Source organism: Heloderma suspectum, chromosome 10 (genome assembly GCF_057233095.1).
Source record: "Heloderma suspectum isolate Gila_16-S chromosome 10, 16-S_ref, whole genome shotgun sequence".
NCBI lineage: Eukaryota > Metazoa > Chordata > Lepidosauria > Squamata > Helodermatidae > Heloderma > Heloderma suspectum.
The window spans coordinates 19,453,764-19,476,695 of record NC_139467.1 but is presented as its reverse complement, the minus strand read 5'-3'; the positions used below and the strand labels follow the sequence as shown (position 1 = coordinate 19,476,695).

Genomic DNA, 22,932 nt, shown 5'->3' with positions numbered 1-22,932 from the left:
CAATGTCAGAACACTTATTTATTGCTACACTACAATTAAACGGTGACTGCAGAAGGCTCCCAGCCTCTAGGGGGCAGCAAAGGGATTGTTCCATATCCTGGCGCTCCCGCTCTCTGTTCTGATGGCACTTGCAAAGGTCTTCTGAGATGAAGGTGGTTTCATCTGGAAGGGAAAGAGAGACAAGGTTTGCACCAGGAGGAAAATCCAATAATTTCAGGGCATATACAAATAGTTTTGTTTTTTTTAATGGGACTGATGCCCTTCCAGCAGCACTCAACTACAGAGTTTCGTCCTGGGTTTTATCCCTGCCCATCCGCACTGTAAGAAATTATAAGTGCAGGAACAACAAATGGTGTACAGAGTGCAAAGGATGCTGCTTTCGATTTCCTAAAATTCGATGCATTTTTCAAAAAGAGAAAGCCTTCTGAATGTATTCTTCAGTAATCACAGCAAGGATTTATTCTGTGACAGGTAGTGACACCCATGCCTGGAGAAGCCAGGGGCACAGGCCACCTTACAGGACATGTGTGAAGCTTTTCTTTAGACTAGAGGTTTTTACTACCCAGAGACCAATGCCTGTATGCATATCATGGGTGCGGAGAAGGTAGATTGGCATCTACTGGTAGATCAGTATCTACTGGTATTGCTGGATGTTTTGCAGCAGATCAAGAAGGGGATTTGACAGTGCTTGAATTACACATGGGACATAGTGGGATTGGCCCTCTTATCTTTAATAATGGCCACCTTAGATGCTGTTTTTAAAAGGCTACAGGAGGGGGCATGATTTGGCTAAAATTGAGGGACTCCATTGTGAGGCTTGTGGATTACATGAAGGGACCCTCCTGAGGCCCCCCCCCCCCTATAATTCAGATATTAGATTCTGGTTCTCAGTTGTTTAACAGTATCAACAACAAAAGTATTTCCTCCCCTCTCCCCAGATTAGGCTGTTTGACTCCTTGGTCTGTAGTAATTCAGATATATTTTTCTTTTACTTATATATGCAGATTAACCCAGTATATGACTCATGGGGTACAGTGGGTCATTGGCTCCACCCCTTGAGCTACCATTTTGCATCTAACTCCCCCCCACTCCCCAACTATTATTTTGCCCTTGCCTTCAAGGCTGGTGGACCTCGAGGTTATAGTAAAAGAACAAGATAGCTCCCATAAGCCTGAATTCTGCCCATGACTGCTGAATGCAAAAAGCAGCTGAAGGGAAAATGTCCTAAGATGAGGTGTTCAATGGATTATTCATATTTCACACTCCAGCTAGCAGAATGTGTTCCTTGCTTTCTCTTCTCTTCCTTTCTCACCTTTCTCAGGCACAACAGCAGTATGTAACACTCAATGGTCATCACTAGCCATATAGAGACTAGCCATAGCTGTGATAATAGACTAGGGGGAAGACAGGAAGTGCAGGACCAGCAAGGAGGAGGCACCAGGTGGGAGATGATCAACAAGTCAGGGACCTCAAATTGTAGCTTAGCATAAGGCCTTCTCCAACTCCTTTAATTTGGCCCTGATATTAAAGACAGAGGAGATCATATATTTTTGTACATGGGTGGGAGTGCCAAGAGTGTCACCTCCCCCACGACCTTTGAAAGTAATATTTGGAAGTGACCTCTATAATTTTGAAACAGTGAGAGGCTCCTTAGGGGATGAGCAAGTGAGAGTTTGCAAAAGCTAGAAAGAAGGTGAAAGAATTTTGCCGTTATCCTCTGAAATGAAAGACGTAGGACGAATGTCTCGGCTTTCGTAACAAGAACAGGAATGGCACATTGACTTCCAAGAAAAGCCAGCTGACACCCACCTATCAGGTCTTGCTTTGATATACTTACCACTCACACTCATCACTGTCTTCTGGAATCTGTACCTCTTCAAAAGGAAGAGCTGGCTCTTTTTCTTCAGGCACTACTGGTTCTTCGACCATGGGGACTGCTGGCTCTTCCACCATGGGGACTGCTGACTCTTCGGCAGTGGAGACTGTTGGCTCTTCGGCTGTGGGGACTGCTGGCTCTTCGAGCGTGGGGACTGCTGGTACCGGTTCTTCCTTAGGCATATGCTCTTCAGAGACTCCAGTCACTCTGAATTCATTCACCTGGAACACCCATCGTCCTGGGACATCCACATTGCTAGTGTGTGTAATGTTGATGATTTGATCAGTTTGGGAGCCAGGAATGCTATAATAGTTTTTGTCATCACCGCTGTTAAAGCCAGCCTAAAATAAACATAATACCAGCCGTTTGTGCACAATATCCAAATGCTGCATTAGGATACCAGTAAGAATATTTTGGATTACTAGGAGTCTTCCCAGGATCCATAGCCTTCCCCTGTCAGGGAAGGGGGCCAAAGACCCAAAGGATAGAGGGGATCAGGTTCCCAAACCTCTGAAGGAGGCAATCAGTGCAGTGGCTACCCAGCTAAAGATCTCCACCTACCTGTGCGGGGATACCTCCCAGACCTGTTCTGGGGTTTCCCTGACTTGCTGCACCTGTAGTCCACTGAATGTCTTGATAGTTGAGTATTATGAAGGCAACATTGCCATTGGTACATAAAACAGCCTGGAAAGTGTTTACCTGTAGCAAAGTCAAGCAGAGTGAGTGAGGTCAGGACACAGCATAGTTTTCATTATGATTTCATTATGATTTATTTATTAAAAGTATTATTCACTTACTCTTCTTCATCCTAAGATATCAGGGCAGTATAAAAAAGGCATAAAACCCAAAAAACCAAAGCCTCAAGTTAATATAAACTTGAAAACATTCCAATAAAACAAATCAGAAACATTGCCTCCTTTTTTGAGGAAGTTATTATATGGATAAATTTTGTATTGGAAAGCTATTTAATATTCACCGATATAAATGTTCTTTTAAGTTACTTACCTGCTTCTTGGAATGTAACATGTGGTCAGCGTAAATGGATTTTTCATGCCCATTTGGTTGCTAAAAGACTGATACTACAATACTGGAAGGATAAAAGCTCACTTCCTGTAATGCAATGGATTGAAGACTTAACAACACTAGCAACATTTGAAAGACTAGTATAAAGGAGTAACTTGCAAATGGATATGTGGATATTTGGTCTGCTTTTACTGAAGTTTATGTGTAACCTACACTCCCCCCCTTTTTTTTCTCTTTGTAGAATATTGTAATAATTTGAAACTGGGAGTTTTACAATGTTGTTATCCATTTTTTCTTTCTGGTTTTGTTATGTTGTTTTTTCTTTGTTTTTGTGTGTTGAAATTCACAATAAAAATGGGGGGGGGGAGTCAGAAACATATAAAAACAGCAGATATACTAAACATAAGCCAGCATAACACTTTAAGGGTACAATTCTATGGCTGCTAGTCAGCATCTAGACAGCCACAGAATACATCGGTTTCCAGGAACCGACCTTGGAACCCACACTCCAAGGTCCGCTCCTAGAGAACCGACCTTACCTCCCTCCAGCACTGTTGCATAGGCAGTGTGGAATGGCCCTGCTCTCCGCGCTTGGAAGAAGAGCACAGAGCAGCAAAAACAGGGCGTTCCTGGGGGCGTTCTGGGGCAGGGAAGGCGGAAATGCTGGTACAACACATCCAATGTGTCATCCAGCAGCCGCTTCCCCCGCTCCGCCTTCCCGCAGCTAGACAGCCGAAATCGGCTGTCTAGCTGCAAATGCAGGGCAGCTGAAGCACGGAGGGGATGATCGCCTCTGCGCTTCTCCTGCCCTGCATTCCTGCATTGAATAGGTGGTCACCTCTGAGTTTGGAGGCAGCCACCTATCCCGGCGGGGTTGCTCCCTCCAATGCTTAGACAGATAGGTAATATTTAACCTGGCACCATAGGAATAGGTGTTGGTGCCAGTCAAGCTCCAATGAGAAGAGCATTCCAGGCATGGGGGCAATCACAGAGAGGACTCCAGGCCTAGGTCCCACACAATGAGTTTCCCTGAAGAAGAGCCTCCCCTGAAGACCTTACGACATGGGCTTATTGGTATAGCAAGCATTTACTTGTCCTATGTCTTTTCTTCTTTGCTTTAGCTACATTTGCTATTATCTTCATTGATTTGACTTCTTGATGCTGGGGCTGAAAGAGTGTTTAATAACAGGATGCCAGTTAGTTTTTAACAATGGAGATTAAAACTATTAATTGGCCAGTTGGAATGTTAATAGGCTAATATTTCAAAATGAGATTCTAATCTATCATTGGGGTTCCTACTAGACATGTCACAGTGAAGAAATTCTTGAACAGTGACAGTAGCTACTACATGTAATTAAAATTAAATCCATGTAGGGTGTTTGAATGGGAGATGGTACAGAGCTTGAAACTTAACTATAGCACTTGTCTCAGGCACATTTTAGTCATAAGCCAGCCACCTCATTCTGGTGCACTTTCAAAGGCAATGCCCTGTAATAGGGGTGTACAAGCCCCACTCTCCAATCCGCCTGGGGGGTCTGCGGCAGAGAGGCGATCCGTTCCTCCCCCTGGAATCCTCCCTAGCTAGCTCCACCCTGCGGCGAGTCCATGGAGCCACCGGCTGGGCCCATCCGCAGCCAGACGTCCGTCCACTGCCCTACCAGTGTGCGGACGCAAATGGCGTCTGGCGTAGCAGACGCCATTTGCATCCCTGGTCTTTTCGTGATAGGCTACGTAAATATTTATGTAGCCTATCACGGCAAAGAGCAGGGACGCAAATGGCGTAGCAGATGCCATTTGCGTCCCTGCTCTTTGCCGTGATAGGCTACATAAATATGTATGTAGACTATCACGAAAAGACCAGGGATGCAAATGACGTCCTCTACGCCAGGCGCCATTTGCATCCGCACACCGGCAGCGGATGCAAGTACTCAGCAGACAGACTGGGACCGAGCCGGCGCAACGTAGGGTCCTGTCAGGGTGGACACTGAGCCCATAGAATCCCAGAGTAGTTCTGATTCTGAAGAAGAGCAGTCGCTCCTGGGAGAGGAGCGCGCTCCTCTTTCCCAGGGCCCGCAGCTGACGGAGATTCCTCCCACCCGCATTCCTAGATTAGAAAGCAGTCCAGGGAGTGATCAAGCGCGGGAAGCAGTCTTGGTGGACGTGCGATGCAGACGCAGTGAGCGGCGCCAGATGGAGGGCGCGGAAAGGAGGCGTAGTGCCCGGTTGGCGCTCAAACAATGGCTGCGCCCAGAGGATCCAAGGGAAAAGGGGAGGGACTCTCCCTAGTCCTTAAGTTCAGGGGTCTGCCAGTAATTCCCTTTCAAATGGGGACCAACTGTTCCAATTTAGGGCATAGGTACTCTGCTGCTCAGATGTAGTTGCTACCTGTAGAGTTGTTAAGTTGTAAAAGAAGAATAAAGCTTTGAAAAGAATCCCTTTGTCTGTGTCTGGACTTGGCTACTGGATGAGACTGAGAGAGCCCTCCAAGGAGCCCTTGACAGGTCCATCCCGGATGAAGTTCACGGGGGGGGGGGGAATGGTCCATTCTGCCATGGACTTTGCGTCTGCACACTGGTAGGGCAGTGGACAGAAGTCTGGCTGCGGATGGGCCTGGCCAGTGGCTCGTGGACTTGCCGCGGAGTGGAGCCGGCCGGGGAGGATTCCGGGGAGAGGAAAGGATCACCTCCCCTGTGGACCCCCCAGGCAGATCATTGGAGGCCGTGGAAGAATTCTCAGCCACCCCTACCTGTAAAGCATCTGGATCAAAATAAATGGAGCATCTGGATCAAAATAAATGGAGCAAAGAATAAAAGGAACCTGGTGGTCAGAGTCTACTACCGGCCACCCAATTAAGGAGAAGATGAGGATGAAACTTTTGAAAAGCAAATAGCCGATGTTTTAAGGAAGCATGATGTAGTAGTAATGGGGGACTTCAATTTGCTCGATATTTGTTGGGAGACAAATTCTGCAAAACATGGCCCCTCCAGGAAATTCCTGACTTGTGTGGCAGATAACTTCCTCCTACAGAAAGCAGAGGAAGGAACTAGAGGATCAGCTATCCTTGACTTGATCCTAACCAACAGAGATGACTTAGCGGATAAAGTAGCAGTTATAGGAACTCTGGGGGAAAGCAACCATGATATACTTGAGTTCTTGGTTCTAAGGAAGCAAAAGCTGAGTGTAGTCAAATGCGTACCCTGGATTTTAGGAAAGCTGATTTTAATAAACTCAGAACAATGATCAGTAAGGTCCATGGCAAGCGACGCTAATGAGAAAAGGAGTCCAAGATGGGTGGGAGCTTTTAAAAAAGGAAATTCTCAAGGCACAATCACAAACAGTTCCAACAAGAAGAAAAGGTGGAAGACAACAGAAGAAGCCAATGTGGCTTCACAAAAAGCTGAGGGATGACCTGAAAACAAAAAAGGACACATATAGGAAGTGGAAAGAAGGCCAAGTAACAAAGGAAGAGTACAGGCAGATAGCACAGAATTGCAGGGATGGCGTCAGGAAGGCTAAAGCTGAGAAGGAGCTGAGGTTAGCAAGGGATGCTAAAAACAACAAAAAGGCTTTCTTCAGCTACGTGCATAGTAAAAGGCAGAGGAAAGAAATGGTGGTTCAGCTATTAAGTAAGGATGTCAAAATGATAACAGATGACAAAGAAAAGGCAGAGGTGCTCAATTGCTTCTTTGGCTCAGTCTTCTCCCAAAAGAGGGTCTATGACCCCCCTGGCAAAGGTGAAGTACAGGCTGAAGGGGCAGGATTGCAGCTTGAGATTGATAGGCATATGGTCAAGGAACACCTAATTACTTTGAATGAGTTCAAATCTCCAGGAGCAGATGAACTGTATCCTAGAGTAATAAAGGAACTGGCAGAAGAACTCTCAGAACCGCTGTCTATTCTCTTTGAGCAATCATGAAGGACGGGTGAAGTGCCAGATGACTGGAGGAGGGCTAATGTTGTCCCTATCTTCAAAAAGGGTAAGAAGGAGGAACCTGGGAACTACAGACCACTCAGTCTGACATCAATCCCTGGGAAAATTCTGGAGCAGATGACAAAGCAATCCATCTGTAAGCACCTTGAAAACAATGCAGTGATTACTTGAGGCCAACATGAATTTGTCAAGAACAAATCCTGCCAGACAAATCTGATATCATTTTTTGATCAAGTAACCTCCCTTGTGGACCGTGAGAATGCTGTAGACATAATATACCTCGACTTCAGCAAAGCTTTCGACAAAGTGCCCCATGATATCCTGATGAGCAAACTTGCTCGAAGTGGGCTAGATGAAACAACGATCTGGTGGATCCACAGTTGGCTACAGAATCGGACTCAAAGAGTGCTTATCAATGGGAACTTCTCAAACTGGGGAGAGGTCAAGAGTGGGGTACTGCAGGGCTCAGTCCTGGGCCCAGTGATCTTCAACATTTTTATGAATGACTTGGAGGAGAAGGTACAGGGAAGGCTGATCAAATTTGCAGATGACACAAAATTGGGCGGGATAGCTAATACTTTGGAAGACAGGAACAAAATTCAAAGTGATCTTAATAGACTGGAGCACTGGGCAGAAAACAACAGAATGTCATTGAATAGGGATAAATGCCAAGTTCTGCACCTAGGAAAAAGAAACCAAATGCACAGTTACAAGATGGGGGATACGTGGCTCAACAACACTACAAGCGAGAAGGATCTTGGAATTGTTGTCAATCACAAGCTGAATATGAGCCAACAACGTGATGTGGCTGCAAAAAAGACAAATGCCATTTTGGGCTGCATTAATAGAACCATAGCTTCCAAATCCTGGGAAGTACTAGTTCCCCTTCACTCAGCACTGGTTAGGCCTCATCTGGAGTCCTGTGTCCAGTTCTGGGCACCACACTTTAAGAAGGATGCAAACTGGAGAGGGTTCAGAGGAGGGCAACAAAGATGATCAGCGGACTGGAAATAAAGCCCTATGAAGACAGACTGAAAGAACTGGGCATGTTTAGCCCTGAGAAGAGAAGGCTGAGGGGAGAGATGATAGTGCTTTTCAAATACTTGAAAGGTTGTCACAGAGAGGAAGGCCAGCATCTCTTCTCGATCATGCCAGAGTGCAGGACACGAAATAATGGGCTCAAGTTACAGGAAGCCAGATTACAGCTGAACATCAGGAGAAACATCCTGACTGTTAAAGCAATATGACAATGGAACCAATGACCTAGGGAGGTGGTGGGCTCTCCCACACTGGAGGCCTTCAAGACGAGGCTGGACAGCCATCTGTCAGGGATGCTCTGACTTGGATACCTGCATTGAGCAGGGGGTTGGATGCGATGGCCCTGTAGGCCCCTTCCAACCCTTCTACTCTATGATTCTATGATTCTATGAAAGCACACTGTAATGCAGTACAGAGGCCACCAATGTCTGTATCTCAGTGGGCAAGTTCCCATTCTCCAGGAGAGTGCCCAGTTGATGAATTAGCTAAAGCTAAAAAATAGTTAGGCTCCTGTTTATAGTAGGAATGACTTACCTTGTTGGACAGAGTCCCGAAATAGGCCACGTGGTCCCAGGTGGCAATGAAGGCCCAGTTGGCAGTGAAAGGAATCTCAGGGAAGTACTCATTGATGTCACTGGTGATGCGTTTCAGCAGTTCTGGGTCATGACTCTCCCGGTAGTAGATGTCACCCCCTAGGATATTGTTGACATCCCCCCAGTAGGGAGCAACAAAGGGTTTTCCATCTACCAAGGGGATGGATTTGGGGGTATATTCCGGGACAGGAACAGAAAAGGAAACCACACCATTGTTGTTAACCTGTGATGAGGCAGAGAGCAGTAATGTAAGCATTAAAAGAAACTGTAAAGCAAAATGCTATCCTACCCCAAAGCAGATTATCCTGAGGTTATCCTTTGTGGGAAGTAGGCTTGTAGCTAGGGATGTTGGAGAAATCTGCAATGGAACCAAATGAGTTCGGATTTTGATGAATCCGACTGGCATTTTCTGCAGTGGACCGGCTTTTCCCCTGTTGGGTGGAATCCACCAATTTGTGGACCATTTTTCTAACGTTGTTCATGTGCAAATTTCATCATCAAAAAATACACAATGAATAATTTTTAAAACTCTGGCCAAAAATGCACATTTCCTCATAGGCTAAAGCATGAAAGGGCACATTTTTGGAGATTTTGCACATTTGGGGGGAATTTGCACATTTTTGCACATGCAGATTTGAGCAAATGCACATTTGTGCAAATTTGAGAACTACAAAACCCCAAAACAATTCTGGCATGACTAGACTGCAGGAAAAAAGGTGCCCTGACAATCCGCAAAACACAGACAGAATGGATTTTACACAGTCCAAACGTCCCTACTTCTGTCATCCTTCAAACATCTTCAAACATCAAGCATATCTGGTCTATATATATATATACTACCAATAATTAAATACTAATATTTCAAATTAGGCAAGGAAGGATCACCCCTCTTGAGCCATCTCTTCTATCCAAGTCAAGAGCGATTAACCAATCATATTGGACAGGAAAATCTCCCAAACTGGGTAATGTCTAGGTCAGTGTGTCATGGGAACCTAGTAAGAACCAATCCCTCCAATATTTTGAGAACCATGTTCTCAGCCAGGTATCATAACATCCTGTGTAGATGGAACCAGAGGTGTAGCTAGGGATGTCGGTCACCAGGAAATCCAGCCCTTTTTGGGCATTCCAGATTTCCGTGGCATCCCTGACTCAGCTTGCATTTTCAAGCCAAGCCGTGGGTTTCTTCCTGAAATCTGGGAACTTTTTCAGTTGTTGTTGTTGTTGTTGTTGCTGCTGCTATTTGCATAAAAAGCAATTTAAGAATAAATCGAGTTAGTCCAGCTAGTGGGAAAGTGAGCCAAAGTCTGGCAAGCTGAGCTGATTAAAGCCTGGTGAGTTTCACCTCTGGATTCTTCTGACATTCCTATGTGCCTAGACCCGTGGACCTAACAGTCTTATGAGGGCTCTCTTTAGATGGCCATGTGTATTACTTCCACTGTGAAAGAGATGTTGGAGAAATCCATTTGGGGGGTGTTCAACGTGTTTTCCTAGGTTCAGCCCCCAGGACTTCATTTTGGTTCTCATTGCAGCTCCTGACTTGATCTGCAGTGAGTAAGGCCAGTTTGCAGATTTTCCGGGCATTTTGCACATTGTTGTTTCTTTGCAGGTTTGGCAAATTGTGCAAATTTTGGAGCACTTTGCACAAATTTGGCCATAATTTCTTCAAATACAGCCAAAACTTCCACAAATTCGGCCATAATTTCTGCAAATTTGGCCATAATTTGCACAAAATGCTCAGAAATTTTCACAAATTGCTTAGAGATTTGTGCAACTTGTGGAACCTGCAAAAAGAAATGCACAATGAAGTTTCCAGCATTCGGGGGAAAGCCCTCAGTTCAGCCCGCAAACACAAATGGAGCCATACATGCCACAGAACTCCATTGAGTCGAAAAAGAACTAGATTTCCCAGCAACAGACATCCCTAATTGTGAAGCAACAACTAACATGTCTCTTCTCCCACCCATCCCCATCTACACATCATTCTATGCTTTACAACCGCTTCTACATTCCTTACATGTCAGAGCAATCACAGCAGTCTTTGCCAATCTTAATATTTAAAAAAATACTCTGCGCATGTGCAGTTTTGTATTATAAACTCACTTAATTGATTCTGTAAATTGGAGTTTTCTGAAAAAAGCCTTATGACATTATCAATTTGGCCCTAAATTTTTGAATGCAGTCCAAGCTATTTACTCTCTGACTTTGGCACAGATCCATGTTAATAATTTAGACTCCCATAATATAAATTTGTATAGTGGTACCAAACAAGGTTGCCCACTGTCACCTATTTTGTTTACCTTTGTAATTGAATTTTTGGCTAATCAATTTTGAGTTCACCCACAAATAAGTGGAATTACAGTGGCAATACAGAACATGTTATTAGTTTGTATGCCAACAACATGTTATTGACATTGAATAATCCATCATATGCAATTCAGGCTTCACAAGTAGAATTAGATACATTTAAGGAAACAGTGCACCTGAGAGTTAATTTCAAGAAATTGGACCTTTTTTGTTTATATTTTTCTCCGGATGAACAATTAAGAGTCTCACAAAGACTAGGGATCCCATTAGTAAATAACTGTTTTCACTATTAAGGGAAATGGTGTTTTCTTCCTATCTACCTATAATATATCTAATAGTGTTTCCTTCCTATCTACCTAGGAAGACACAAAAATTCTTTAAAATAAATTATGGGCGGTTATAGAAAAATATTTTCAAGGATATAATTAAATGAGAGAAACTTAATCTTTCACTTTTTAGTTGAATAACAGCTATTAAGATGATGGTCCTAATAAGTTAACATATTTGTTTTATGTATTACCTCTAGAATTTCAGTATAAAACATTAAGACTTTGGCAGAATAGATTAGAGAAATTTATATTTAAAAGTCGGAAACTACATACTGCCAAAGTTCTTAGATGAAGGCAACGTTAATCAGGAAGATGGAATATCCCTGATCTAATATGATATTATGAATCGTATCAGTTACGTCACCTCCTCTCTTGGTTATCAACGGATAATAATCATTGGGTACAGGTGGAGAGAATGATGTTACCACCACAGACAGTGGATTCATTTTTATATATTAACAATGAACTTAAAAGAATATGTGTGAGTGAAACCACTACATTGAGAGCGATTTTACAGGTATTGAGAGGGAGGGGAAAAAAATTACTACCAGGGATATCCCCCATGATTCCCTTATATTTTCATCTGGCCTTTCGCTCTGAGGATTGACCAATGGATACACTGGCCTTTAAACAGAAGGGGCTTTATAGTTTGAAATAATTTTATTTGAATGCTCTGCCCCTTCCCAGGGAGTTCTGGAGGACTCACTTGAAGAAGGTTGGAATGACTTGGTTAGCATGGTAACAAGTAGGTATGTTCATTAAAAGAGAGGACGTCAAGTAACAGGCCCTGAGAAATTTCACACCATTTGAATCAAAACTCTTAGGCAACAGGGAGAAAGGCCTGGTGTCACATATTTACTGGGTGCTAATTGATTTAGATATGGGTTCAACTAACAGTTTAAAATGAATGTGGGCACTGGACTGGGAAACAGAAGCAGAGGATGTTTTATGGAATTCAGTGTTGGAAAAATTCCCCATTTAAATCAGTATCTATTAATATGAGAGAACAAACGTTGAAGGTTCTTTGTATGACTCCTGTTCGTTTAGCTCATATTCATCGGGAATTGTCAAGATTGTGCTGGAGGGGATGCAAGAAACCAGGATCCACCCAGCATATGTGGTGGTCCTGTGTAAAAGTGGCCAAGATTTGGACTGCAGTCTTTGGTGAAATTGATAAAATACTTGAACAGTCATTGGAGAGAACACCAGAGCTGGCACTTTTAGGATTGTTTGGGGGAAATATTTTTTTAAAAAAAAGAAAGAAAAATTAACAAATAAGTTATGACTGGCAAAAGGAAGTAGGTAACGAGATACATTTACTACAGATAAGTATCAATATATTATGTATGTTGGCAACATTCAACTTCTTAACACTCTGCCTGTAGCATATTGCTCTCTCTGGTTCATGTGTATTTGTATAAATACAAAATGTATTTTGTATTTTTCTGCCTTGACCTATTATAGTATTTGATATGCCTGGACTATCGCATGTAAGGGGGTGTGTGGGGTGAACACATAAGGAGATAGATAGATAGATAGATAGATGATAGATAGATAGATAGATAGATAAACAGGTGCGCGCATGCGCGCGCGCACACACACACACACACACACATATATATATATATATATATATATATACTTAAATCAGCACCATCATGATGACAGGAATAAAACTGAGTTTGCTTCTGCTGCCCTGCTGCCCTCATCACCTGCTGCATGCTGGGTGGTCATTTGCCCCCCTCCCAGGCTGTGGGGGCTCTGGACTTTGGTTCCAATGTCCAGCCCTAGCTGCACCACTAAAGGGAACCTTGTCTATCATCTCACAAAAAATTCCTAGCTCCAAGTCACAGCTTTTGTTATGACTAATGTTCCAGCTCTGAGAAGATGCTTTCATGAAATGCCTCTTTTATGGCTGTAGGGTACCAGATGTGCAAAGTAGACTGACAAACCACCCAAAGTAGAACTGAGATGGGCGCCATGTTTCCCTTTCCTATGTTTTGGTCTCGCTCTGTGACAAATGGGGTCATACGTACATAAACACTGTGGTAAGTCTTGCTGTAGAAGGTGAAAGGCTGAGAAATGGGGACCTCTGGTGATGTCCCATCATCATCTCTGGGGGTCTTCATATCTCCTACAGCTTCCCCATAGGGATACAAAAGGTGTTCTGGAGAGAAAGGAGAGAGAATGCCTTGATACCTCAAACTTGACCCAAAACTACAAAAGAGGAGATGCTGTTGTGTGGCATATGAAAAATCCTTGTGAGAATGTGTAAAATTCCATTCCCAGATATTTTAAGGTGAGAAGAGACCCTTATAGTGTAGTCCTATGTGTGCCTACACAGAAGTAAGCCACACTGAAGCCAACTCCCTACAAGACTGCAGCCTGTTTAATATCTTTAAAAACACTTATATCACACAAGCTATTGAATGTACTCCTCTTGTTATTCAATCAAGCTTGCTTTAAAGTGCATGCCTTATGTAAGGTTGGATCTAGACAAAGTTAGTTGAACTTAAGTCCCATTGAAATCAATGGATCAAGTTAGTCACAACTGATCTTAAGTCCCATTGATTTAACTGGGAAGGAAGTTCAACTTAATTTGTATCCAACCCATTGTTTTTTCTATCTTGATGTGCAATCTGTGCCTTGGTCCACACATGCATGGTTCATCACATGACAACTGCAATGTCAAGTGATGACCTGCATGTGCAAGTGGGACATCCTACTTATAACACCACATATAGAACTTTGGCACCTCCTCACATCACACATGTCAGAACTGATGAAAGTGGTATATATACTCCATACAAGCGGGACCTGCAACAAAAGGTTGCAATGTGGAGTGTTCCTGTTCAGCCATGCCCTCTTCCAGAATACTCCATTCTATTCCTCTCCCCACCATTTCCATTCCACCCCTACAACAGTCAGTTAGCATTCTGTGGCCACTGAACATGCTCAGTCCTCATTGGGCTGTATTTGGCATTCCCTCCCCCTGCCCCCCGTATCTTTTTTCTAAAGGTCTTTTGTACTTCTGCAAAGTCTGCTGATATCTACCTCTTGTGTATGGTACTATTTTGGTCTCATCTCATAAGGATCGACACTCTCACTGTGACCATTGGAAATAGAGGGAATGATACTGATATATACTACTTCTTGTACCAGTTCCAAGGAGTAATTGTCCTTCCTATTAAAAGCATAAAATGTAGGAAGCTGACTTATACCAGATCAGATTATTTGTCCATATGGGCCACCATGTCTACTCCAATTACCAGCATCTCTCCAAGGTCTCAGACAAAGAAAGGTGTTTCCCATCACCCCTTAGTTTCTAACTGGAAATGCTAGGGAAGAGGGTAACCTGGGGCTTTCTGCATGGAAAGCAAATGCTCTACCATTTGGACTCAAAGGTCTTATAGGCCCCTTCCAACCCTACTATTCTATTATTCTATGACCACTAAACTAGTGTCCCTCACCAAACTATGGCCCCTCTTCAACTGGGATTTACTCAACTTTAATCTACAGCCATTGGTTTTTGCTGTCACAAATAGATCATCCTCCCCCTTCACAAGCAACACCACAGAGAATCAAAGCTTCAGGCTATTATGACTTTATTTTGCTAAAGACTAGCCTTTCTACAAATGCTGATTCAAGGAAGCTCTCAGACTGTGCCAGGCTCTGAACAACTAATCTGAGATCTCCAAACAGAGAAGACGAACCAGAGGCTAGTGAAGTTGCTGACAGTTTGCCCATGAACCTCATGGCCAAACTTGCCTCTAAGTGACACCCCTCTCTTGGGGCTTCTAAGAGTGGCTATCCTGGCAGAGCATCTGAGCTCTGTGCCTAACTTTTCCTGCTTTGTTTTGTGATGCACCCTAGCATCTCTCAAGTCATGCCCCTCTTCCTCTGAAACTTGAGTTCTAATGGTGGAGGGAGGAGAAGATTGACTTGGCCTGGGCCATCTGTTTGCCAGGGCCTTGGGAGGAATGTCTCCCAGTGCCTTGGGGCTCTGGGGAAAGTCCCTTGCCCAGGCTCTGATCTAGCTGTTCCAACTCTGATTCAGAATCGGAGCTGTCAGACATCTCAAGGGGCTTGGCCTCATCCCTGACATCTGCCCTGTCTTCCTCCTCTGTATTGGAGGTCTTGATCCCAACAATATGTCTGCCATAGCATGATGACCAGCTTGCACTGACTGCCATGATATATGAGATATGGGGTATTCTGCTGCCTAGCCATGCAGCCAAGGGTCAGTTGAAATCCCACCCCAACTGCACCCCAAGGTTTGTGTCCTGTAACTGCAACTGCATGTTGGCTTGGCAATGTCTAACATCCATTCTAGGGGTGTAAAAGAAATTCATTTCAGTGCATTTCTGATCAGGATTTTACCCAGGATTTTACCCAGTGGACTGAGCGTGGACTCAGATGCAAACTGTGGTCGAAGTCCATACATTTCCAAGCTTGCAACGTGATTTGTGGATCATCCCCACCACCACCAAAAATGTGTTCAACAGCAAGCATATATTTTAAAAATGTGCATGAAAAAAAATTATACTTTTGAAAAATGCACACAAATATACTTTAATCAGTGGGAGAAGAATGCATACATTTCAAAAATGTGCAGAATAGATGTGTTAGTTTGGAAAATTACTCACAGCTATATGCACAGGTTTTCGTGTGAAAAGAAAAAAAGCAAAGCTTGCAATCTGATATGAGCTCGTCAGAACAAGCTTCAAGATGGAATTCAGAGGACTCTGGCAAGCTCAAGTTTTGCTGATTTGCACATCCCTACCCCCCGCCCCCTGCAACCATGATAGCTACAAAGTTGTTTTCAGTGTTTCAAATTAAATCTGGGGTTTCTCTCAGCATGTTATTAGATCTGGAAGGAAAATCTGTACAATAATGATCTGTTTAATTCCTAAAGCCATTGCTTAAACACTTGTTGCTAGGTGGACCCTGCTCAAGTCAACATAATCAGATATCATTCTCTCTGCCTGTCATGTCCAATATCATCAGCAATGATTTTATGTGTTCATCCAGATTGTCTGCCTGTTATGAGCTGGCTCAGTTAAATAACTCAGGCTCCTAACACACATGCATCCGATTTTACCTTTGGTTTCCTTTGTTTCAGGCACCGGGGAGGTCAGGGCTGAGCCTGTAATAGAGACAAAAAAAGGTGATTGCGAGTCTCATGCCAAATCTATATGGTGTTTCTGAAATTGCCAGGTAGTTTATGAGTGCAGTGACTGCTGATGAGACAAACTTTTTGCCAGGCAAATTTCTTGCTAATGTCTCAGAATGACTGGTAGATGGGAGGTACGTAGAGATCTTCTTTGGAATGTGAAAGCAAAGACTGGAGAAGGTGACACTCTGGACAGCCCCCAGCTAAGGGGAAAATGGAGGAGGCAATGTAAGCCAGATGTAAGGGCAGAAGGTAGATCGACATCTCCTAATAGATCTCTGGGTGATTTACAGTAGATCAGAAAGGGTCTCCAACTCTCCTAACAACTGGAATTTTGTTAGGTCTAAATTAGACTGTTAGAACCCCTGATCTGTAGTAACTCAAATGCAGATTTGTATTTGTGCATGCAAGGCATCCCAGTGTATGCCCCATGGGTTTTGGTAGGTTTGTAGTACTACCTGCCTGAGCCATCATTTTGCACCTGGCTCAAGTTGCTAGACCTTGTGTATTGCCCTGGCTGTGGGCTTTGAACTCTTATGTTAGAGGTGCCAAGATAGTGATAAATCAGACCCAGGTTTACTTACAAGGAGATAGTTTATTGAGTAACTTACAGCACACATGCTTACCCAATGGTTGGATCAGACAGCTTCTCTGAACCCAGAGCCATGGGGTACAATGGGTTTTATACCATACATGTTAGCAATGAGGCAGCATGACAACAGCAAGTGCCCCCCCCCAGCATTCATTCCCAGCATAGACTAACAGCACTTGGTTCTCAGAACAGCCCCCTGTAGCTTTAAGGTAAACAAACTTCACTTCCCAGGCACATCTTGATTAAATACTCTACTCATTAGTATGGAATGTGCTAGGCCATACTATCGGCCCTTTGACTCATCTTCACATGCTCAGAGGCTTACCAGCAAGGGAATTGCACTAATAATGAACTTAAGCAAGGCATTATGGATCTCTAGGCCCCTCTAACACTACAGGTGACTTGGTTACACTCCTGGGGCTGATACACCGGGGGGGGGGGATAGGAGGTTCTAATAAAACACAAGTAGATCCACAAGCCTGCAGTTTGTCCGCCCCTGGCATGTGTGTGTGTGTGTGTGTGTGTGTGTGTAGAAACAGCAGTTTTCTGAGACAGACAGACAGAGATGCAGAGAAGGGGAGAGAGAGAAAGAGAGAGAGAAGTGAGCTGTAGGCTAAAAGGATCTTGGTGTGCCTGTCTCTGGAAATCTAATTTGAGGTGCTTGTTTATTCTTTATTTATTAATTACATTTCTATACCACCCGATAGCTGAAGCTCTCCCTGCAGTTCACAAAAATTAAAACCACAAGTACAGCATAAAACAATATACAATATAAAAGCTTAACACTACAATATAAAAATACAACCCAAATAAAACCTAGCAGCAATGCAGAGATTTAAAATACAGATTTAAAACAGCAGAGCTAAAAGACTAGAATGCGAAAACACTAAAATGCCTGGGAAAATAAAAAAGGTTTTCACCTGGCACCACAAGGAGTACAATGTAGGCACCAGGCAAACTTCTCTAGGGCGTTCATTCCACAACCAGGGTGCCACAGCAGAAAAGGCCCAGTAGTGGTTCTGCTGCCTCCTAGGTGTGCTTATGTTGCTTGGCCCGACCCCCACCCATGTTCAACTTTTGTCAGTACATGAAGTATATTCATAAGTAAGCCAAATATCACAAAACCACCATACCTCTCCAATGAGCTCTCCTCCAAAGGCAACCTGACTTAAGTAGCACTGCCTCTGGAACTACTCACTGCTCGGAGAAGTGGGGAGCAATTAAGCCAATGCAGGGCCAGCAGCAGTGGTAGGCATTGTTGGGCACCTGCCAAGGTCCACATCCCAGCAGGGACTCCACTGCCACCCCTTAGAGGTCCCTGGTTCTGTTCTCCTCCTCCTTGGTGTCACTGCCTGTTCACCGGTTCTCTCTTAGCATGCAAGCAGTGACAAGAGAGAGGAGGCAGCTATATAGATTGTTCAAGTGAGTGGATTTCAGTGGTAGGAGGGGGGCCCATTCAGGGAGAGGGCCCACCGTGTGTGTGCACTTTGCCCAAGGGTCCCCTCAAAATGGAAGCTGGCACTGAGTAGATGTAACAACACTTTCATAGTCTTGATTCTGGAGTAGGGATGTATGAAAAATCCATTTCAGTTTGTTTTTGATCAGGATATTACCCATTTCACACCTTCTGGACCGGACACAGGCTTGGATGCAATCTGCAGTCAAAATTTGCACATTTCTGAGCTTGTAGAGTGATTTGCGGACCAAAAACAATGTGTTCGTCATGTGTGTATTTGAAAAATGTGCATGAAAAAATACATACTTTTGAAAAATACACGCAAACACACTTCAAACAATGAGAGAAGAATGCGTACATTTCAAAAATGGGCACTATTGATGTACATAGTTTGGAAAAGTATGCACCCAAATACACATAGATTTTCAAGCAAAAATAAAAAAGCAAAGCTCGCAATCTGAAGAGGGCTCAACAATGAGCTTTGAGATGGAATTTGGGGAACTTTGGTGACCTTGAGTTTTGCTGATTCGCACATCCCTATTCTGGACATAGGAGAGACCCTGTAGGAGTTTAGGAAGCTACTTGAACTTATGGATTCCTGTGGAAGGCCCCATGCCAGCTATTGATGTAACAAGGGTTGTAGCACCTCACTGATTCATGGTGTGACTTCCCTCCACTCATGGCCTAAAACACCTTTTAAGATTTTTCACTCATTTCATCTTGTTTGTTTATCCATTTCCCCAGACTCCAGACTCTTCTGAGGCTCAGATAGTTCTCCCAGTTCAACTTACCGAGCAGAAATAGCAGGAATGCAAAGGGAGTCTTCATGCTGGCTTCTCCTTCACAGGTCACAATGCATGATCAACAGCAGCCCAGGAACGAGGAGGAGGAGAGGGAATATAAAACAGAATTAGGGTGTGAGTGTAAGATGGGAATGATGGCTTCTTCATTTGGGCAAGAGTGATCTGTCCCTCCCCTGGCAGCCTGCTGGGTGGAAAGGAAGAGGGGGAAGAGATTGAGAGAAAGGGGGCAGAGAGAGAGGGGTGGCAGAAAGCGTGAGGGAAAAGGGAGCTGGTAGATAAATAAAAAGGGGGATGCCCCACTGCTAGCATGTGTCACCAGAGGCAATACAGTCCTTTAGGGCGCAATCCTATCGAGATAGGCGACCGCCTATCCAAAGCAGGGCAGGAGAAGCACGGAGGTGATCATTCCCTCCGCACTTCTCCTGCCCTGCTTTTTTGGCTAAATAGCCAGTTGTGGCTGTCTAGCCATGGGAGCATGGAGTGGGGAAGGAGGCTGCTGTACGACATATTGGATGTGTCGTACAGGCAGCTACACTCTCCCTGCCCCGGAACTCCCCCAGCCACACCCATTTCTGGCTGCTCCGCACTCCTCTTGCGAGTGCAGAGGATGGGGCCATTCCACACTGCCTCGGGGGCAGCACGGAAGTGGGGAGGTCGGTTCTCCAGGAACCGACCTCGGAGCCCATGCTCCAAGGTCGGCTCCCAGAAAACAGCATATCCTATGGCTGTCTAGCCACTGTCTAGCAGCCATAGGATTGCTCCCTCCCACACACAAAATGTTCTCCACCCCTGCATTAAGGAGACCTAACAATGGATCCCATCTTTTTTTCTGGGACCCCCCCCCGTCACCTCCACTCTTTCCCCAAAAAGTGACCACCTCAGGTTGGCTATTGGGCACCACTGTCTATATCAGTGGACTGTTCGTATTATCCTCAGATCCTATTCCATCCTACCCTTTACCCATCACTGATCTACATACTCTATCTACTCTTCTTATAGAGGCAGACTGAGAAACTCAATGAAACTTCATGCTTGAGTGTTGTTTTCTTATATGAAAATAATTGCCCTGGAAGGGGCAAGGCGTACTACATAAGTGAAACTGGCACAAAGTTTATTTTGCTGTGAGTATATACACTGGGATGGGAAAAATCTAGAGCTGAAGCAAACATACACACAAAAATTCTCCTCAGAATTTTTCTCAACAAATGTTGATGTGGAATATTCCCCAGACATCTGCCAACTGTCTCACATACTTGCGAAATATACACTGAATACTTGATATCTGGATCTGACGTTCTATGATAATTAATTCCAAGATCTGATGTTTAACTTAGAATCTGATTTCAGAATCTGTCAGAATTTAATAGCTGACATGTAATGTTATTTTGAATATGAGAACTGGTAGCTTATGAGATTTCATATGTTGTGCCTGCCAAAACATTCAGGAGATGTCAACAACTCTAAAGAGTTTGAATGCTGAAGGAAACATTTCACATTCAAAACTGGAAAGTTTGGTGTATTTTCAGATACTTCTACTTTAGAAAAATGTCATACATTAAGTGGCCCTGAGTAGAAACTGCACAACAGTTCAATTTGCAAACCTCACAAGGCTACACAGGGAGGCATATGTAGGAACATCCCATCATATTCTTACAACAACCCTGTGAAGCAGGATACCTGGAGCCATGAGGAGGATTCAGCTGAACCCTGTCACATGTTGAAAGGATACATGAGAGAGTGACAGGGTCATTTGGGAAGGAATGTAGCTCCGAGCAGTGGAGGCTGGTGGCTCTGATTTCAGTGGGGCTCTAATTCCATTCTTGGTTTCTGTCAGAACCAGCCAGAACTCTAAAGGAGCTATCCAAAGTTCTGAACCCTATCCCCAGAATGGGTTCAGCACCTTGAATAGCTCCTTTAGAGTTCTGGCTGGTTCTGACTGAAACCCAGAATAGAATCACAGTCCCACCGAAATCAGAGCCACCCGCCTCCATGGCTCAGAGGTAGAGCACATGCAGAAGGTCCCAGATTCAATCCCTGGCATCTCCAGGTACGGCAAAGAAAGAAAGAAAGAAAGAAAGAAAGAAAGAAAGAAAGAAAGAAAGAAAGAACCCCGCCTGAAAACCTGGAGAGCCACTGCCAGTCAGTGTCATACAGAGCTAGATGCTAGATGGACCAATGGTTGACTAAGACAGCTTCCTATATTCCATTGTGGCTACCTGGAGAGCCACTGCCAGTCAGTGCCATACAGAGCTAGATGCTAGATGGACCAATGGTTGACTAAGACAGCTTCCTATATTCCATTGTGGCTACCTGGAGAGCCACTGCCAGTCAGTGCCATACAGAGCTAGATGCTAGATGGACCAATGGTTGACTAAGACAGCTTCCTATATTCCATTGTGGCTACCTGGAGAGCCACTGCCAGTCAGTGCCATACAGAGCTAGATGCTAGATGGACCAATGGTTGACTAAGACAGCTTCCTATATTCCATTGTGGCTAGCTACCCCACCACCAATGCTCACCCTGACAATGCTCCCCTCTGGCCACATTCGGTGGCCTCGTGAAGGGATCATATGCACATACCAATTTATGATGGATAATTCTGGTCTCTTCCTCCCATTGAGGAGCCCCATGCACATGCACAGGTATGCATGTTTGGTCCTTTGACATGGCTGCTGAACATGCAGATGTGGGGCCATGGCTGTCACACATATCAGCTGTGGAAGGGGGTTAGCTAACACAACAGAACCTCCTATTATGACTTCATAGAATAGCAGGGTTGGAAGGGGCCTACAAGGCCTTCGAGTCCAACCTGACTTGACTCTTGAGTGCAGAAAAGGTGACTAAGATGATCAAGGGGCTGGAACAACTCCCCTGTGAGGGAAGGTTTCAATGGCTGGGATTGTTTAGCTTGGAAAAAAGGCAAGATGTGATAGAGGTGTACAAAATTATGCATGGAGTGAAGAATGTGGATAGGGAGACATTTTTCTCCCTCTCTCATAATACCAGAACCCAGTGGGGTCATCCCATGAAGCTGATTGGTGGGAGATTCAGGACAGATAAATGAAGGTACTTCTTCACACAGCGCATAGTTAAAACTATGGAATTCGCTACCAGAAGACATACTAATGGCTGTCAAATTCGATGGCTTTAAAAGGGGGTTAGACAAATTCCTAGAGGAGAAGGCTGTCAATGGCTATATGCTACCTCCAATATCAGAGGCAGTAGGCCTATGTACACCACTTGCTGGGGAACATGGGCAAGAGGGTGCTGTTGCACTCATGTCCAGCTTGTGGGTTTCCCATGGGCAGCTGGTTGGCCACTGTGTGAACAGAATGCTGGACGAGATGGACCCTTGGTCTGATTCAGTTGCTCTTCTTATGTTCTTGCAAGCTTCATGGTTGACCAGGGATTTGAATCTCGTTCTCAGCAATCCAGTACCAACATGCTGTTCACTAGACTATGCTAGCTGTGCTGATAAAGTGGAAATAGCCAATGGAATCTTTTCCCTCTCCATCACCTGTGCCCTGATGTTGGTCAAGCTTCCCCTCCGCTGCTATTTATATTCTAAATATGTGCACATTAATTGCCTTCAAGCTACTGACATCACGTCTAGTTTGACCCCGTGTGTGTTTGCAAATATCTGCTTGTTTATGCTACTGATACCTGGAAGATGCAACCATTTCCTGTATCGCACCCACTCACCTTTTTGCCTCCGCCTCACTCACCTCTTGGTTCCTCAAGTCTTCCGTGTTTCTGCTGCCCAGGCTCAGACTTCCTCAATGAGCCTCCGCTGTTTTTATAGTCAGCCACCCA

The 22,932-nt window shown here is 44.3% G+C and overlaps 1 protein-coding gene across 1 annotated transcript; it reads right to left on the bottom strand.

Moving 5' to 3' along the window:
* LOC146337895 (sushi, nidogen and EGF-like domain-containing protein 1) lies at positions 1-22,892 on the bottom strand. The gene is made up of 8 exons (XM_084814373.1): positions 22,822-22,892; positions 19,107-19,154; positions 16,196-16,240; positions 13,131-13,261; positions 8,403-8,684; positions 2,438-2,575; positions 1,838-2,217; positions 1-162 (listed from the first exon to the last, which is right to left on the bottom strand). Coding segments are annotated over exons 2-8 (1,014 nt in total). The 5' UTR covers positions 19,144-19,154; positions 22,822-22,892; the 3' UTR covers positions 1-161.
* Positions 22,893-22,932: the final 40 nt, after the last annotated feature.

What these genes read in the sequence shown, in the direction of transcription:
- LOC146337895 (XM_084814373.1), bottom strand. Translation starts at nt 19,143, where the DNA reads ATGAAGACTCCCTTTGCATTCCTGCTATTTCTGCTCG. An exon ending in ATTCCTGCTATTTCTGCTCG is followed by an intron (nt 16,241 to 19,106) that starts GTAAGTTGAACT and finishes TCTCTATTACAG; the next exon opens with GCTCAGCCCTGACCTCCCCG. An exon ending in AGACTTACCACAGTGTTTAT is followed by an intron (nt 8,685 to 13,130) that starts GTACGTATGACC and finishes GCCTCATCACAG; the next exon opens with GTTAACAACAATGGTGTGGT.